Raw genomic sequence first — 20,424 nt, 5'->3', positions numbered from 1 at the left:
TTATGGGCTTGCTTGGGAAGAAATGAATATATCTTTTGAATGACAACAGACCTTGGAACCTTCTGAAATTTCCATGTTATCAGTACTATATTCTTCCTCCTTGAAAACTTTCTGAAGCAAGTCTTTGATGCTTCTCCGAGTTATACTCTTCGGTCTCCCCACCAGGCAATAGATCAGAGGGTTAATGCTGCTGTTGATGCAGGCAAATAAGTAGCCATAATGTACAATATGTTTAGACGGTATAATATACCAAATCAAATAAAAAACATTTAGTGGAAAAGCCAAGACTAAAAAGAAGAAAAGCGTGAGCAAAATAGCTGTCAAAAGCTTCCTCCGCCTTTGGCTTTTGGATACGAAGCAGATTTTGACAAATAAGGTGACACTGGAGATGGTCATCAGTGGGAGACAAAGCACAGCGTTAACGATGAATGGATACACAATGACATTTTCCACTTCAAATTTAGCCATGGCTATAATTGTGAAGTAAATTGAAGAGAGGATGAAGGAAGTGGTCCAGATGACAGCACACACAATAGTGAACAGGTGCACCGGACGGTGGCATCGATACCAAATTGGGAAGAGGACCGAAAGACACCTGTCGATGCTGATGACTGTCAGGAGAAATTGCCCCGCGCTGTACATTAACAGCAGGCCCGTTTGGAAGAGTTCGTAGGGAAAGCCACAATAGAAATGGGTAGCAAGCCCATGGATTTCGATAATCAGCTCAAAGGTGAGAAAACCAAAGTCTGCAACAGAGAGGTTGACAATATAAATGGCAAAAGTGTTCCTCTTAACGGAGGAGCCCAGCAACCAGAACATGAGCCCGTTGCCCAACATTCCCAACACACAGAAAAGCATAGTGAAGATTGCAAAAATAAGCACTTCTTCATTTATGTTGATAACATGACAGGTTCTGTTTTTGCTCCTGGGTGTGGCATTGATTTGTGCTAAGACATTGAATGCAGCGGGGGATGCCATATCCATTATGCGCCAGTCTTTTTATTTTGGCTTCTGTGGCTTCAGATACTCCTCCTGAAACAAAGAAAAATGGCACTAGCTCCAGTCACAGTTCCTAAATAGATATTACAAGATAGTCTCTAGATCAGTACTGGCTAACCTTTTTGGCACAGAGTGCGGAAAGCATGTGCAAAATCTTGCAAAAGTGTGCGTGCCACACACACCCATAATGTAATGTGTGTGCGACCTTCAGTGTTAGAGCAACCCACAACTTCTGGAGGCAAGATGTTCCACTGATTATTTGTTCTAACTGTCAGGAAATTTCTCCTTTAAAAAATGGAGTTAAAGTCCATTTTTTGATATTTTTTGCATACTTATTTATTTATACATCATTTTTTTTTTAAACTGACCATCTGTCTCAGAGTGGGGTTTAAGCAGTGACATATACATTACATTATGTACACAGAGAGCATATGCACCAAAGACAAATTCCTTGTGTGTTCAATCACACTTGACCAATAAAGAATTCTATTCTATTCTATTCTATTCTATTCTATTCTATTCTATTCTATTCTACTCTACTCTACTCTACTCTACTCTACTCTACTCTACTCTACTCTACATGTATGGATATATGTCTGTATTTACATCATCTACATATATACAAACATACAATCAGATGATGGAATGAGGCCCTGTGGATTAGAAGAAGGGTCATATATGGAGATAGGACCCAGGAGTGGATGGAATGGACATGAGAGTGAGGAATATGAATTCTGATGAAACATTTTCTCTTGTCTTCATTTCTTTGCCTTGACAATTAAGACCTTTGCTCCTTTCCTGTCTCTCTCACTGAAGAGGGAGGCAGGGTGTGGGGTGGGGTGGGGTGGGGTTTGCTGCCTCAGACAAAAGTTTTAAACTGTTTTTACTTTTCTATGCAAAAGGAGGGGGGTCCCAGGGGACCTGCCTCAGATAAAACTGTTTGCTCTTTTATTCTGCTCTGCAATAGGAAGTGGGGGACTGCACATTAACAGCAAGACAGAAGTTAGCATCTTAAAGCCACTAGACAGGATATTAGGAACAAGAATAGCTCACTTATAAGAAAAAAAAACCCCAAACCCACAAAGCCAGCACATTTGTGAGATACCCGTGACTTGGGATGGCAAACAGGTGATGGAACATTTAGCTATTTAACATTATAATTTTTTTAAAAAATAATAATAATTATAGTCAAATGAAAATGAATATATGATGATGGTGATATGTATGAATATTTGAGTTAAAATGCTTGAGTTAACATTAATTATGTTTGTTGACTGTGGAAGAGATGCACAAAAGTCTATTTGTAACCAACTGATACACTTTCTATAGCATGTAAAGAAAGATGTTGTATTTGTTTTAAATTAAAAATTAAAAAAAATTAATTAAAAAAAAACATTATAAGCGTAAAGGTTTAGGAGGGCTGAAATCCAAATAGCCAATCAATATTATCTGTTATGCATGCATTATTAGGGAAAGGGCAAAGCGTTGAATGCAACCACCCCTTGACTATAAAAACTGCCATAAGATCCTAATCTTGGCCCTTGGTTAGTTTTTCAAACCGGGGTCCTTATATCTTGGTACCAAAATAAAAGTATAATTCTGTATCACACCTTGTGTCCGGTGACTTATTGGCTTTGATACCAAGCAAGAGCCCAGATTTGGCTACAACACACACACACACACACACACACACACACACACACACTGAAATAATAACAATACAAATATCTGCATATTAGGAAGCAAGGAAGCAATTTTACCCATCAACTCCTTTGGAGACAAGGCTGTATATGATGAAGGATGATAGATAGAAGAGGAGACATTAGTAACAAAAAAAAAAGGTATCGATGAATGTCTTACCTATTTTTTTAAGAAGACCACCGAAAGAAGGTCTCCTTCTAGGTCTCTGCTAGGTCTTCTTCCAGATGTCAAGGTTTTTCTTCCTGACCTCAATTCTGACTTCAGAAGAGCTGGGACCACTCACTCATCCCTCAGCAGAATATATTACAGAATTGCTTTATATATGTTTGGGCACATACAGGTAGGGATAGGAGCATAACTATTAGGAAATAAGTGTATCTTTTACTCTGAAATCACATTTCCTAGAAAATGAGGAACTGTTTTCTTTCTAGAGAACTCTGAAAGCATCATTATAAGGATGAATGAGCTAATACAGGAAAAGATCTTTACAAAGCCCAGAAATATGTTTCTTTTTACTAGAATGCCAACACTTTCAATGCTGGTTAGAATATTAGTTAGAACAAACCATATCAACAACAAAGTAATAATAGTGAAAGGGTGATCCAAATATATGAGCTTAAAGATGATCTCTACTATCCCTCGTGTGAGATGAGCTGCATATTGCAGATACAGAGGATTACAGATTAACAGAGTTGTAAGGGAGCTTGTAGGTCATCTAGTCCAACCCCAGATGAAGTAGAAGCCCCTACACCATTTCTGACAAACGGCAGTCCAATCTCTTCTTGAAAGCCTCCAGTGATGAAGCTCCCACAACTTCTGAAGGCAACTTCTGTTCCATGGGTTGATTGTTCTCACCGTCAGAAAATTTATCCTTATTTCTAGGTTGAATTTCTCCTTATTCATTTTTTTTCATCCATTATTCCTTCTTTGGCCTTCGGGGGCTTTGGAAAACAGCTTGATCCCCTCCTCTCTGTGGCAGCCACTCAAATATTGGAAGACTGCTATCATGTCCCCCCTGGTCCTTCTCTTCACTAGACTAGCCATGCCCAGCCATGCATTAACAATCAAGATCAAGGGAGGTACTAATACTACTTTATAAAGCTTTAATAAGACCACATCTAGATTACTGCATCCAGTTTTGATTACCACACTACAAAAAGGATGTTGAAACTCTAGAAAGAGTACAGAGAAGAGCAATTAAGGAACTGGAGGCTAAAACCTATGGAAAATGGTTACAGGAACTAGACATGGATAGGCCAGTGAAAAGAAGAACCAGGGGAGACAAGTTAGCAGTGTTCAATATTTGAGGGGCTACCACTGGGATGAGGGGGTCAAGCTATTTTCCAAAGCACCAGGCAGGGAATAATGGATGGAAACTGAACAAGGAGAGATTCAACCTAGAAATAAAGAGAAATTATCTGACAGTGAGGACAATTAACCAATCAACAGTTTGCCTTCAGAAGTTGTGGGAGCTTCATCACTGGAAGCTTTGAAGAAGACACTGAACTGCCATCTGGTGTAGGGTCTCCTGCTTGAGAAGGGGGTTGGATTGGATGACCTGCAAAGTCCCCTCCAACTCTGTTATTTTATTCTATTCTATTTTATTCCTTTTAACTCTGCATAGGAATAATGTTCTTCTGCTTGTGTGATAATCCTTTGGGACACATTTCAATTTACAATTGAATTTACAATTAAACATTAAGGCTGTGCTTATTTCTTAAAAGTAATGGTTCATTTTAATTGGTGTTGGAGTTAATAATATTGTAATGTTGGCTAATAGGGCAACATATATGTTACAAGTTACTTTATACATTAATCCTATTAGCCAACTTTAAAATTCCAACATTTATAATGGAAAAGTGTCACGTCATCACACTGAATTACTGTGCTTTTTCTTTGAAAGTCTCCTGTCACTCTTTTACTCACCTTCAAAGATTTCCACTTGCATAAGGTGGAAGCAAGAAAAAAAAACAGGAATTTAGTAAGAACTTTGTTCTGTGTGTAGTATCACTTCATCTCTGTCCTTGTTAACAAATAAATAACAATAGCAATAGCACTTAGACTTATATACTGCTCCGTAGTGCTTTACAGCAGTCTCTGGGCATATGGTCTGCATGTTGACCCCAACAATCTGGATCCTTATTTGACTGAACTCAATCTCAGAAGAATGGTAGGCTGAGTCAACCTTGAGCCCTTTCAGGATCTAACTCTAACAACAATCAGCAAGATTGGACTTCCTGGGGATATCACACCTATTCAAAGATGCCGTACAAAATCTGGAACTGAGAGCCTGAGATTCTACACATGCACCTATTCTTCGTATGATAACCCCAAGCCCCCTAATCATCTTTGTTGCTCTTTTCTGCACTCTTTCCAAAGTCTATACTGGGATTGGAGGCTAAAACAGATGAAGAAGGGCTGCAGGAATTGGTTATATCTAGTCTAATGAAAAGAAGAACGAGGAGTCATATGATAGCAGTGTTCCAATATCTAAAGGCTGCAAGATAGAATAGGGCAGTGTTTCTCAACCTTGGCAACTTGAAGATGTCTGGACTTCAACTCCCAGAATTCCCTAGCCAGCATTTGCTGGCTGGGGAATTCTGGGAGTTGAAGTCCGGACATCTTCAAGTTGCCAAGGTTGAGAAACACTGGAATATGGGGTAAACCTACTGTATTCTATAAAGCATCTGAAGCAAGGCAGAACAAGAAACCATGGATGGAACTTAGATATAAGGTGACATTTTCTGACAATTAGAACAATTAATCAGTGGAACATCTTGCTTCCAGAAGTTGTGAGTCCATCACTTTCTCTCAGGCACATTAAGAAAGGATGTGCAAACCACTTCTGAAACCCTTGCCAAGAAAATTACAAAGACTTGTTCAGTTGCCAGAAGGCAAGATTAGCTTGACATCACTAAGAGGAAGAAGGGGACATGAAATCTGATGACTAATAGGACAGTTCTGGGGAAATGTTTATCTGGTTGTTTTGTTTCAGAACTGAAGAAGCACCTTGGATGAGAAACAAAATTGAGAATCTCCATATATGTCCTTCAGCAAAGGTTCAAGGGATCTCAAAGCTGCTTTGCCAATTTGATTCTCACTTCACTTCACTTTCACTTGACGCCTCTTCACCCATCGTGGGTATAGGCGACTTCCATGGAAATTTGACGCCACTGCCTTCGGTCCTGGGGTAGGGTTGTTAGGTGGTGCAGCCAGTCGCTATCATATGATTTTCGGCTAAGTGAATGGGCGCATGACCACATCTTCGGCTTTCCGTTTGAAGTGACGCAGAGTGGTTAGACGAACACCTCCTTTTGGCTGTTTCCAGGTCAGACCAGGCTGTTTGGAATGGATATGGCGATCCATGGAAGCTGTTTCGGCTGGATATACCCAAGGGGACGCCAGTCCCAAGGGTCGACAGAGCCCGATTGGTGGGAACGGGGGGCACCACGTGAAGGCCGGGTTGTCATTTGATAGCTGAGAGGCTTTGCAATAAGCGTTGCAATGTATATTGCGCATCAACTATCCTTGCCCACCCATTTGATTCTCACAGTGAAATATAGCAGTGATGTTATTTTTTGTGTCACTTACTTCATTTCCTTGAAGTTCTTAACATATGAGACAATGGAGAGGAACCTCGTACATATATTTTGGACAGAGATGGACTGGAATGGCACTGGCCTGTTGCTTCCAATCTGGAAGGAAAACTGAGATGAGATTTCTTCCCCAGACCTGGCCCAGAATAGTTGAAGTTAATGAAAACTGGTTCAACTATATTTCAGCAAACAGAATCCCATTGTCTTCTTTTTAAATGAGACAAGAAAAAAAAACCATTCAAACATAAGGAAAATCCTAATAAAAACATTAATAACCTCCTGGGCCTAAAACCAACGAAAGCTACTCACCAAACCATGGAATATCCCACATAAGGATACAAATGCTGTTCCTACCTAATACACAATGAGCGATCTTCTAAAGAAGAGTTTCTTATACTCCTTAACAGTTTTCAGACGTGTCGACCTACCCACCTGCCTACCTGCCTACTAAATCATCTGTCATCTGTTATCTATCTGTCTGTCTGCCTGTGTGCTTGCCTGCCTACCTACCTACCTACCTGCCTACCTGCCTATTGTCCTTCATCTATCATCCATCATGCTCTCTCATTCTTTGTATTATCCATCTAACCTGCCTACCTGCCTAACTACTGACTTACCCACCTAATCATCTATCATCTATCTATCTATCTGTCTGTCTGTCTGTCTGTCTGTCTGTCTGCCTGCCTGCCTGCCTGCCTGCCTGCCTACCTACCTCTATATCTATCTATCTATCTATCTATCTATCTATCTATCTATCTATCTATCTATCTACATCTACATCTACATCTACATCTACATCTACATCTACATCTACATCTACATCTACATCTACATCTACATCCATCCATCCATCCATCCATCCATCCATACATCCATACATCTACATCTACATCTACATCTACATCTACATCTACATCTACATCTACATCTACATCTACATCTACATCCATCCATCCATCCATCCATCCATCCATCCATCCATCCATCTATCTATCTATCTATCTATCTATCTATCTATCTATCCTTGAACCCCATTCTTTGTCCACTTGTAGCAGATTGCAGCTGACCCTTTAAATAATCAGCCTGCCTAATGTGCCCAGGGAAAAGAAGGGGAAAGTTCTGTCAGATTTTTGGCAGGAAAACTTTAGAGTGACTTTGGTGAGAGAGTGAGGTGGAGTCCTGGATAAGGAGTTACCTCAATCAAGGTATGAAATTGTGTTATTCCACTGCAGTCCCAATTGTGTTGGGGTTTCGAACATTTAAATTGTGTAATGGGGAAAAACATTAATCTGTAAAGCTGAATTTTCGTGTCTCTCTTCTTCAATATTGGTGCATCATTTTAACCCAGACCAAGAAATGCCATGAAGGACAAAGATACCATGGAAATTCATGTAGTGATTTGCAGCCAGGCATCCACTCTTATTTCAAATGAGGATTATGATTATGATCATTTTGTGGCTTAGTTCACATAAGTTGATAAACGGGTCAGAATTCTGTGTTTCAGCCTCTCAGTATGACTGACAGCCCTGCAATTTATATGCATTTACCAGCTGGTAAACTTCAGAATTGCTGAATTGCTTCTGATTTGTAGGCAATCATGGAATCTTATGACCTCATCCTGAGACTCACATCGAAGCAAAAAAAGGAATATTTTCAGATAACAATTCTCAAAGCAGAAGCAGCACCAAATCTGTGATGGTAGCCAGAAACTCCAAGAGGTTTTAAATAAATTTAAAATATGAAACCACACAGCTCAGAATATTTTGTTTATTTCCCAAGAGAGGCAAACTGCCTTCTCTTGTAGATGTGAGGGCAGAGGCTTTCTTAGACATTCAAACCCAGAATCATTTAGTCATTTAACATTTAGAAATTTTCTCTTAAACTATGCAGACAGATGTTGAAATTATGACACAATAAACATAATAAAATCAGAATGCATACTGGCTGTCACCACTCTTTCTGCACTACTTGAAGTTTTCAAATTGTCTTTATGGACAGTTATAGCATAGTTGCAGAAGAAAGATTCACTTTCTCTGGATTAAGCCACAGCCAGAGAACCATACAAATCATTATTGTCTAAAATAGTCCCTTGCAGTTTCATAAGGAAGCCAAAAAGGTTCAGAGTTCCTCCATGATTTGTCATTAGCTCTTTAGGGAAAGTACATTGAATAAATAATGTTTTTTTTTCCCTTCCATAAAAATTATATAACATTGTTTTAGTTTCAGTTGCTTCTGTGTCTGTCCTCAGTAATATGAAATTCTACTTAATTACAGGCAATAAAGCTATAAGAAATGATTTAGACGTAATTGCTCTAATACAATAGATACACAATCTGTATGTAGGAAGAGAAGCCAGTTTATAAATATTACCACTTTAAATGTCTTCAGTCTGATTCTTTTCTGCTGGAATCATTTAATTTTTTTCATTTAAATGTGATTTCATAAGGTCTTGTTATATCAGTTGTCTTCGTTTTGATACAGTTGATTTGATGAATCCTTGTTTGGTGGAGTTGCAGATATAGGATTCTCCAGATATTGTTGAGCTAGAATTCCATTATCCTTCACTATTGGTCATATGCCTGATATAATCTAGGACGTTTTGAAAGCTACATGTGTCCATCCTTGCCTTGGCCTTTCTATGATGAATGCCTTGAAAGTTGTGAATGTCCACTTTGAAAATTCTCAACAATGGTCCTACTGACTTGACATCGAAGTTCAAAAATAGAATTGTAGGCCATTCAAGTAGGGGAAGGCAGAACTAAAGCAAGCTAATTAATCATCAGGTTGGGCATGCTAGGTAAATAGGTTATTTGAAAAATGTTTTGATATTGCACAAAGATAAATGGTCTGCACAAATGGTGGATTCATGCACAAATTAATCAGTATAGAGATCAGTTCCCATTAAATAAAAAAGCAAATTATGGGCTTGCTTGGAAAGAAATGATTGTATTTTAGGAATGACAATGGTGAAATTAAAGAGTTGAGATCTTGGAACTTTCTTCAGTTTACATTTGATCAGTACAATTTTCTTCCTCCTTGAAAACTCTCTGAAGCACTTCTTTCATGCTTCTCTGAGTTTTATCCTTCTGTCTCCCCACCAGGTAATAGATCATGGGGTTAATGCTGCTATTGATGCAGGCACATAAGTAGCCATAATGCACAAGGTTGGGATGTACGTGTTCGAAAACATACCGGATAAAATAAAAGGCATTTAGTGGAAAAGCCAAGACTAAAAAGAAGAAAAGCGTGAGCAAAATAGCTGTCAAAAGCTTCCTCCGCCTTTGGCTTTTGGATACGAAGCAGATTTTGATAAATAAGGTGACACTGGAGATGGTCATCAGTGGGAGACAAAGCACAATGTTAACGATGAACTGATATATCACCCAACTGTTTCCAAATCTAAGAACTGTTATAATTGTGAAGAGAATTGAAGAGAGGATGAAGGAAACGGCACAGATGACAGCACACACGGTCGTAAACATGTGCACCGGCCGGTGGCATCGATACCAAATTGGGAAGAGGACCGAAAGACACCTGTCGATGCTGATGACTGTCAGGAGAAATTGTCCCGCACTGTACATTAACCGCAGGATCATTTGGAAGAGTTCGTAGGGAAAGTTACAATACAGACGTGTAAAAAGCCAGTGGATTTCGATAATCAGCTCAAAGGTGAGAAAACCAAAGTCTGCAACAGAAAGGTTGATAATATAAATGGCAAAAGTGTTCCTCTTAACGGAGGAGCCCAGCAACCAGATCACGAGGCCGTTGGCCAACATTCCCAACACACAGAAAAGTATAGTGAAGATTGCAAAAATAAGCACTTCTTCTTCTTTGCCAGAATCATTACAGGCTCTGTTTTTGCCATTGGATGTTGCATTGATTTGTGATAAGACAGTGAAAGGAGAAGGGGATGCCATATCCATTATGATTCAGTCTTTTCTCTTCCTTCTATGGCTCATTTTGGAACAAAAGAGAAACAATTTTGCATTAGTCTTAGTCTTAGACTCAGTCTTATTCTTAAAACCGCATATTACAAGGTAATCTCTAGATTAGCAGTCCTGTCCTCATAATTATGCATGCAAGGACGCTCTTTGTATGGTTCAAATAAGGGTGATGATCTGGCCTTGCTTATCTGATTAAAAAGTGTTATATGAACATCTTAGGATTCATCATGGCAATGATGGGTAGTGGAGGTCACCTTCTATCTATGGATCATCTCTGGTCCTATCTGATGCACTCATGGAATACGGCAGATTGTGACTTCAAATGGTAAGCAACATGGATTAATTAATGGGAAGGGAGGGAATTTGATTTTGTTAAACTAAAAGGAAGGGAAAGAATGTACAAAATAAAAATGAAGATGCTCCAATCTGGGGGTCTCCAACCTTGGCAACTTGAAGACTTGTGGACTTCAACTCCCAGACTTCCACAGCCAGCGAAGATGGGAGTTGAAGTCTTCTGGGAGTTAAAGCCTTCTGGGAGTTGAAGTCTTCTGGGAGTTGAAGTCTTCTGGGAGTTGAAGTCTTCTGGGAGTTGAAGTCTTCTGGGAGTTGAAGTCCACAAGTCTTAAAGTTGTCAGGAGTTGAAGTCTTCTGGGAGTTAAAGCTTTCTGGGAGTTGAAGTCTTCTGGGAGTTGAAGTCTTCTGGGAGATGAAGTCTTCTGGGAGTTGAAGTCCACAAGTCTTAAAGTTGTCAGGATTGGAGAGCCCTGCTCTAATCTTCTGGAGTTGATGTATGGGACAGGACCAAAAAAAAGAGCTTATTATATTTTACTAATAAAAATGGATCCTATACAGAATGTGTACATTAGCAGAAGCTCACTCAAAGCATGTAAAATTATTGCATCATGGATTGCATGGGTTAAATAACAATCTCAATCTGAATATGAAATGGGGTTGATAGAATCTGAGGTGGGAAAAAGAAGAAATGGCAAGAAACAATAAAGAAAAATAATTCTCTCTCTACATATTAGGAAACAAGGCAGCAATTGTGTAGAGAGATACCTCATCAGGCTAATTATTCCATAAAGCACCTATATTCAGTGGAAGCATGGAAATATTACCAGGGTCAACAGGTAATATTCAGAGTTCAATAACCAGCATCTCTAAAGAGCTAATACAAAGGGAAGATGCAATACAAAAAAAAAACACAATTAGTTATTTTGATACGTTTTAATCAGAAGGTATTCAATTTTTTCAGAAACAAAGCTGCATATGATGAAGGATCATAGATAGAAGAGAATTTAATAACAAGACTTTTTTCTATGAATGTCTTACCTTCTCTTTGAAGAAGACTACTAGAAAATCTCTTTCTAGATCAATGCAAGTCTTATTCTAAGTGGTAAGGTTTTTCTTCCTAATCTCAGTTCTGGTTTCAGAGGAGCTGGGTTCACTCAGTAGAAAATTCTACAGAATTGCTTTATATATGTTCAGAAGAGTGGTGCAAAAGTGACACACCCACAGCTGGTTAGGAAATAAAATATCTTTTTTCAAAATCATCCTTGCCAGGAAACGAGGAACTTCTGATAGCAAACTCTGATAAGATGGTTATGAGGTTGACTGTGCTAATATAGGGACGAGTAGATATATCGTCCCCCTAGCTGAATCCTGTTAAATGTGTTGCAAGAATAATAGTTGCTCCATCATGTAGCAGGACCACAATGTATAAAATTCTATGTGTCTATTTGAACCAATTTGACCTCATTAATCTACTGTTTATAAAAAAGGGTAGTTAACAGGTGAACCAACAGCAGAATTAAACTTCATTAACCTCTGTTAATGATCTATTAGTGTATTTAACTTGTAAAAAGTCTATAAGAGCTACCTAAAACAGTTAGCACAAATAACCACAATCATTCTCTCTAGTCTGTACAGAGAGGGTCTGTCCAGGATTAAATATTCTCATTTGATTCTTAAAGATGAATATTTTCCTTGATGTTTTAATTGGGATCTTTTCCAACAATTGATCATTCTCTAGAATCATTCTCCTCTGTAAATCTCTGCAGCACCCATTGTTTTGAAAGTTTCCCCATAAGAAAAACACAGCATCTCTTGTTAATTTTTTCTGGTTAGATATAATAAATTCATTCTTCAAAGTCCATCCAACTTCCCAAGAAAATTCAGTCCATCACTCATCAATTCCATTATCTTTAAGCTTCTTGCATTTGTTCCCCTTTTAGCCTTCTCCATCAAGCTCACAATTCTCAGACCAGTCTCTTTTTTTCAAATCTGGCAGCAATGGACAAAATCCCAGTCCATCCAAGTGAAGGTAGTATCTCTGGATTGATTCCAAACTGTCCTGAACCGCCAAATCTTTCATTAAACTTTTCAGATAGATCTTGAAAGTTAAGAAGCATTTTTTCAAAGACTTCCCAAACAGTTTTTCTCTTTTTGTAACAATTGTTTGTATCTATCTATCTATCTATCTATCTATCTATCTATCTATCTATCTATCTATCTATCTATCTATCTATCCATCCATCCATCCATCCATCCATCCATCCATCCATCCATCCATTAATCCACCCATCTATCTGTAGTGTAATGTAGCGTAGCGTAGCACAGCATAGCACAGTATAGTTTATTACACTTTACACTTTGAATTGTTTTGCTTTTTCTTTGAAATTCTTCTATCACTTTTTTACTCAACCTCAAAAACAGGAAGGCATATTTTTCCCCAGATGTGGTAATACTTTATCTCTGTGCTCTTTATCAAATAATAAACAACTATCAGCAAGATAGGACATTCTTGAGCTGTATCACACCACATTCATTCAAAGTTCCCCTTAAAAAACCTAGAACTGAATGTGTGAAATAGCCTGTTTGATGTAGTAGTTGAAGGCACTGGGCTGGAGACTATGAGTTCTAGCCCTGCCTTTTCTTGAATCTACTTGGATGATCTTGGCCATCAACTTCTTCTCAACCCCATGAAGAAAATATGGGCAAACGATTTCCAAAAACCTTTCCAAGAAAATTACATAGACTTGTCTAGGCTATTTCTAGGAACCAAGATTGATTTTAAGTCACCAAGATGAAGAAGAATCTGATGACTAATAGGACAATTCTGTGGAAATCATTATCTGGCTATTTTGCTTCAGCAAAGGTTGCTTTTGGAAATTGTGGGTACTCCATCATTGGAGGTTTTTAAGAAGAGACTTGACAGTCACTTCTATGGAATGGTATAGGGTCTCCTGCTTTAGCAGGGGTAGGACTAGGAGACCTCCAAGGCCCCTTCCAACTCTATTACTCTGTTATTCTGCTGGGCTGAGAGAGAATGAAGTTACCCAGAACTTTTCTGGGTACTTGAGAGACCGCCTCCTGCCAATTACCTCCTTACGACCTATTAGATCACACAGATTAGGCCTCCTCCGAGTTCCATCCGCCAGTCAGTGTCGACTGGTGACTACGCGGAGGAGAGCCTTTTCAGTAGTAGCTCCGACCCTTTGGAACGATCTCCCCGTGGAGATTCGTACCCTCACCACCCTCCAGACCTTCCGCACAGCCCTCAAGATCTGGCTATCCCGTCAGGCCTGGGGTTAAAGATTATAATCCGTCCCCTCCCGAATGATGAATGAATGTTGCTTCTATTTTTAATTACGTACTGTTTTTATATGTCATTGTGTGTACTCCTGTCCCTTTATGTTGTAAGCCGCCCTGAGTCCCCTCAGGGAAAAGGGCGGCCTATAAATAAATTTATAAAAAAACAAAAACAAAACTGAAGGACCTCATAGGAAGTTGAATCCTGAAGGCTCCGTCCCTTATTACTACAGTAATTTTCTTGGTAAAAAGGATAAACCTGAAAAAAGGATAACTCTGAAAGCAGTTCATAAGGACAACACATTTTAATTGTTGATAATTTTGCTTTACAAAAGGAAATTCAAGAGGAAAACCTGGACAATCTTCACTAGAACACATATTCTGATAAAAGGCAGCTGTCTGGGAAAAAAAGAACTTTATTTTGTAATTAAGGACATGGGGTTACTCTAGTTTTGGCCTCTCCTTCTCTCCTTGCTTAGTACTGTGATGTCATGTTTGAGTGAACTGTCTGTCTGTCTGTCTGTCTGTCTGTCTGTCTGTCTATCTATCTATCTATCTATCTATCTATCTATCTATCTATCTATCTATCTATCTATCTATCTATCTATCTATCTATCTATCTACCTACCTACCTACCTACCTACCTACCTACCTACCTACCTACCTACCTACCTATCTCTATCTATCTATCTATCTACCTACCTACCTACCTATCTCTATCTCTATCTCTATCTCTATATCTATATCATCTATATCTATATCTATATCTATATCATCTATATCATCTATATCTATATCTATCTCTATATCTATCTCTATCTCTATCTCTATCTCTATCTCTATCTCTATCTCTATCTCTATCTCTATCTCTATCTCTATCTCTATCTATCTATCTATCTATCTATCTATCTATCTATCTATCTACCTACCTACCTACCTACCTACCTACCTACCTACCTACCTACCTACCTACCTACCTATCTATCTATCTATCTATCTATCTATCTATCTATCTATCTATCTATCTATCTATCTATCATCTATCTATCTATCTATCTATCTACCTACCTACCTACCTACCTACCTACCTACCTACCTACCTACCTACCTCATCTATCTATCTATCTATCTATCTATCTATCTATCTATCTATCTATCTATCTATCTATCTATCTATCTATCTATCTATCTATCTATCTATCTATCTACCTACCTACCTACCTACCTACCTACCTACCTACCTACCTACCTACCTACCTACCTCATCTATCTATCTATCTATCTATCTATCTATCTATCTATCTATCTATCTATCTATCTATCTATCTATCTATCTATCTATCTATCTATCTATCTATCTACCTACCTACCTACCTACCTACCTACCTACCTACCTCATCTATCTATCTATCTATCTATCTATCTATCTATCTATCTATCTATCTATCTATCTATCTATCTATCTATCTATCTATCATCTATCATCTATCATTGTATTTTTCGGAGTATAAGACACACCAAAGTTTTGAAGAGGCAAATTAAAAAAAAAATTGCACTCTGCAAATCCCCCCCAAATGGCCCACTTTTTGCAAAAATGGGCCAGGTTTTTTTTCCAAAAAAAGAAAAGAAAAGCATGAATAGCGCTTAGGAGGCTTGAAGATGGTTCCTGGGGAGGGGGGGGCAAAAACGAGTAAAAAAACAGCATATTTTTCACAAAAATGCGTCCATTTTTGTCAAAAAAAGGGCATTTAGAAGCTTATAGAGTGCTCCTGGGATCGGGGGATCGGGGGAAAATTGAGCAAAAAACACCCCAGGTTTTGCTCATTTTCTGCCCTCCCCAGCCTTAGGAGCTCTCTGAAAGCCTCCTACAAGCTATGCATGGCCGTGGCATGACAAACCGCGAAGCCCTTATCCGTGGAGACATAAGCGCGTCGCTAAAGCCGCGACGTCATCACCGGCGCGAGAACAGCGCGACAACAGATGTATGTATGTCTCCATCCATCCTCCCATCCATCCATCCATCCTCCCATCCATCCATCTAATTTTCAAAGTACCTGTGTCCCTTACACTCTGACCAATGTAGAGGTATGATGTTCTTGAGGATTTGGAGGAAATCATGGAAGCTTATGGCCCACCCTGAGACCCAAAAGCAAAAATGGGTTATTTGCAGATGAAAAATCTTAAGGCAGAAGCAACACAGCTTGGTGATGGGAATCAAAAACTCCAAGAAGTATCAGTCATGCTTTCTGAAAGCCAAGGATATCCAGAAAGTTAGATTTCTTTTAATGAATTCCATTTCATTGTTTGCCTTCCTGCCATGTATAGTTGGTAAAGTCCGCAGATAGAAACTATGCACTCACAGAAGGAGAAACTTGTGTAATATTTCTTTCCAGACTCTGCAAGATTAAATGTTTTCAGAAAAGGAAAGCAAAGGAATGATTAAAGACTGGATTATATCTTGAAAGGAGGAACAATCTAAAAGTCTAACTCAAAATATCCTGGTGCCGCCTCTAATTTCTGAACGAATAATAGAAAAATTATGACAAATTTGATATAACTCAATTGCGGGGGAAAACCCTCATTTCCCAAATATCATTCTGTTCTGTTTTTTTACCATTTATTTATTTATTTATTGAAGATGGATAAACTCTGGTCCACTTTCCAAATCGGGATCATGTAAGAATAGTACTGAGGCTGCTGCTGGAAAAGGTTGAATGTTTATTTGAGAGCATAAATACAGAGCTCAAAGGCAGACTACTTTGAGGTTTCCAGATAGGGCAGATGTATCAAATTCATGGTCCACAGGCCAGATGTGTCATGTGCTGGCCCCACCCCTGCCTCGTTTAGTGAAGGGGGGGAAAGTCCTGATACGTCACGTGACACCACTGTGACGTGGCGCATTTGACACCCCTGAGGTAGGGGGTACTGTATTTTTCGGAGTATAAGACGCACCTTTTTCCTCCCTAAAAGAGGGTGAAAATTTGGGTGTGTCTTATACACTGAATGTAGCCCTACGGGCCCCAATACTTTGGCCTCTGCCTCCCAGCAATTTCCCTCCTTGCAGCGAACAGGGGCTTGCTGAGGCTGCAATAGACTATAGCAATCCCTGCAGCCTGAAACAGCTGATGATCGGGATAAATTGAAAGTGAAACTTGCAGTTTGCTCCAGGAGGCAAATTGCTGGGAGGCAGAGGCAGATTTTTTTTCCCCTTGTGCTAATCAGGCTGTTTGCTGCTAGAAGGTTTGCCAATAACTATAAATGCCTATAGAATGTTCGAATTATTAGACTTTCTTTTTAAAGACTGCTTTATTATTGTTCTAGACAACTTAACAAAATGAAGAAGCTTTTTAAAATAAATGCATTATCTGAAGAGGCCCCAGTGCTATTGTATCTTCTTTTGAATAACTGATAATAACTATACTTCCAGAAAGCATATCAATTTTAACAGCATCTGCACAAGTATAGTCTGAAATGTAACACTAGACACAGTGTATATTGTCTGTATTGTTTGCTGTTTGTTGCAAGGAGGCAAAATGCTGGGAGGCAGAGGCAGATATTTTCCCCTTGTTTTCCTCCCCAAAAGCTAGGTGCGTCTTATACTTCGGAGTGTCTTATACTCCGAAAAATATGGTATTTATAGGAAAAATGATTCTTTGTATGAATGTGTCATAAAGTTTTATCTCTTCATAAGTGTACAACTTCGGTGGTTGGGAGATGATCTTTTCTAAATCTTTCAAGTTAGCTTTCACATATTGTATGTGTGGATTTTGGGGCATCCTTTCTTTGTGCTCTTAGAGCTTAAAGGATTTGTTTGATTTGGTTTACAATTCTTTAAGAGAAACAGAGGTCTGTTAGATTCAGCCTGGTGTTAATTATCTTATGGACAAATATACGTGTTCTTGTCAAATGGTTTCCTCTTTGTTTAAGTGGATTTCCTTCTTTAGTTTCTTTCCTTCCGAGTTTGCTAAGAACCAAGAAAGAAACCAAAAGCACGGTCAGATGGTCAGAAAGTCCAGGGGAGATGAGTGGTCAGGAGCAAGCTGAGGTCAGGGGCATGGTCAGAATCAGAGATAAAGAGCAGAGGGCAGGATACTTCCAGCAATTGAGAACACTTTGGGCATTGCATCAGTCCTCTTCCACATGAACATGCTCAACTGCAGCTTCTTTCCTGAAGGCGGGGGTATGAGAAGGCAGACAGTCTACTTGGAAGAAGTTCATTGTTCACTTACAATTTGCTTGCTCTTACAAAAGGGCAGTGGCATGGCACGGTGGTCCCGTCATCTACACCCTTGTTTGACACCTGTATTGGTTGAAGTGGGCCTGGTGGCACCACATATGGGGAAGCCGAGACCTTCAGTTTACCCCAATTCTCCAGGATGTCTTCTTGGACTGCAACATGAGGAAAGATGGATAGTACATGGTACGTAGGAAAGATTTGGGGGGACCAGGCCAAGAGATGCCATTTAGGAAATGATCATATGAGAGACAACATAGTCTGTAGCAGAGGTGGGTTCCTACCAGTTTGCACCTATTCGGTAGAACTGATTCGTCAAATCTACCGAACTGGTTAGAAGAGGTTCCACCAGTGGACCCGGAAAGCAGGCCACACCTACAGAAGAGGTTCCAAATTTTTTTGAAACCCACCACTGGTCCTTGGATATGATTATTCTACACTATCATGCTCATATTTATAAAACTCAGTGCCTCTATGAAAGGTAAGGATGACTACTGCGTTGGGGTGGCAATCAGAACATTGCGTGTGTTGAAGTTGTTTTAACGCAAACCAAAGATGCCTTTTAAAAACAAGTTTACATCATATTCTTATGCATGCCAGTGCTATGTGTGAGGGAATTTAAGGTGGTTCTGACAAGTGTCGTCGGCATCTTCCTATCCGGTCACATGGCGGCAAGCCACTCCCATCCGGTCACATGGGCGGCAAGCCACTCCCACAAAGGAGGCCACACCCACAGAGTAGGTTCAAACAATTTTTGAAACCCACCACTGGTCTGTAGCTAGACAGTGGACAGGGCAAGAGGCTCAAACAGTACCCTACCTAGTTTCTTGGGCTGTAAGGAAATGACAGGATTATTTTATTGGCAATATCCTATTAACTGTTATTTAACTGTTAAATATTCTGTTTAAATGTGTTAAATTATTCAACTTCTGTTAAGGCCTAAAAATGGAAGATGAACAGGTAAAAGAGACAATGATAGTTTGGGCCCAAAATTTTGAATATATCATAGAATTAGATAATTGCAGAAGCTCTGGGAAAGAAAGAATTGATGATGGCAACCATATATAGGAAATGATACAAAATGTTTTATAGGTGGCACTTACCACTGGCTAGATTAGCCAAAATGTTTAAAAACAGGTCGTCTAAAGGTTGGAAATGTAACCAAACTCTGGGTACATATTATCACATGTGGTGGACATGACCAAAAGGAAAAAAAAAAAAGGATGAAAATACATACATGATTAGAAAAAATGTTGGCAGCATATAGACTATAAGCCAGAATTATTTTTTGTTAGGCATATTGCCAGAGAAATATGATAAAGGGAATGTATATTTAATATTACATGTTTTGACAGCAGCAAGAATTGTATTTGTGCAACACTGGAAAAATGAGAAAACACCAACCGAAGAAGTAATTTAAAAAAACTATTAGACTGGCAGAATGGATAGACTACGCTGAAGATGAAAGATATTTTTGAATTGGGATTCGTTTTATCAATGGTTGGATAATAGAGGTAGAAATTAGGTGTTTAATATTGTTGTGTAAACAAATTGACTCAGACAGTACGCTATTCACTAGGCACTTGTTGTATATAAAAATAAAATATATAAAATAAAATTTTAAAAAAACCAACAGCCCATCTACCAATGCAAGCTATTAATATTCAAACACATTTCAATCAATACACACACACAAACCCCACACACACACATGAAGACAGGCCAGTTTATAGATATTACCACTTAAATGTTTTTAGTCTTATTCTTTACTACTGGAATCATACAACTTTTTTCATTTAAATGTGATTTCATAAGATCTTGTTGTATCAAGTTGTCCTCTTTTTGATACAGTTTTGATGAATCCTAGTCTCATGGTGTTGCTGATATAGGATTCTCCAGATAGTGTTGAGCTAGAATTCCATTATCCTTCACCTTTGGTCATATGCCTGATAGAACCAACATTTTGAAGGCTACACGTGTCCATCCTTGGCTTGGCCTTTCTATGATGAATGCCTTCAAAGGTATGAATGTCCACTTTGAAAATTCTCAACAATGGTCTTACTAGACACCAAAATTACTTAGAATAAGAGAGTTGGAAGGGACTTTGGAGATCTTCTAGTCCAACCCATCTTCTAGGCAGGAAACCCTACATCACTTCAGGCAAATGGTTATCCAATATCTTCTTAAATCTTCCAGCATTGGAGCATTCACAGCTTCTGGAGGCAAGTTGTTCCACTAATTAAACTGTCAGGGAATTTCTTCTTGGTTCTAAGTTGTTTCTCTCCTTGATTAGTTTCTACCCATTGCTTCTTGGTCCCTGCCCTCAGGTGCTTTGGAGAATAGCTTGACCTCCCACTTC

The 20,424-nt window shown here is 38.9% G+C and overlaps 2 protein-coding genes across 2 annotated transcripts; both read right to left on the bottom strand.

Annotated features, from left to right (window-relative positions):
• Positions 1-984, bottom strand: LOC116512035 (mas-related G-protein coupled receptor member H-like). Its single transcript, XM_032222310.1, has one exon. The coding sequence runs from the start codon at positions 982-984 to the stop codon at positions 1-3; it is 984 nt and encodes a 327-aa protein (XP_032078201.1).
• An 8,317-nt stretch (positions 985-9,301) lies between these two features.
• LOC116511942 (proto-oncogene Mas-like) lies at positions 9,302-10,219 on the bottom strand. The gene has a single exon (XM_032222202.1). It carries the CDS (start codon positions 10,217-10,219, stop codon positions 9,302-9,304), a length of 918 nt encoding a protein of 305 aa, XP_032078093.1.
• Positions 10,220-20,424: the final 10,205 nt, after the last annotated feature.

This window comes from Thamnophis elegans, chromosome 8 (genome assembly GCF_009769535.1).
Source record: "Thamnophis elegans isolate rThaEle1 chromosome 8, rThaEle1.pri, whole genome shotgun sequence".
NCBI classification, from domain to species: Eukaryota; Metazoa; Chordata; class Lepidosauria; order Squamata; family Colubridae; genus Thamnophis; species Thamnophis elegans.
Note: the sequence above shows the minus strand (reverse complement) of the source record. Positions and strands in the feature narration are given on the sequence as shown.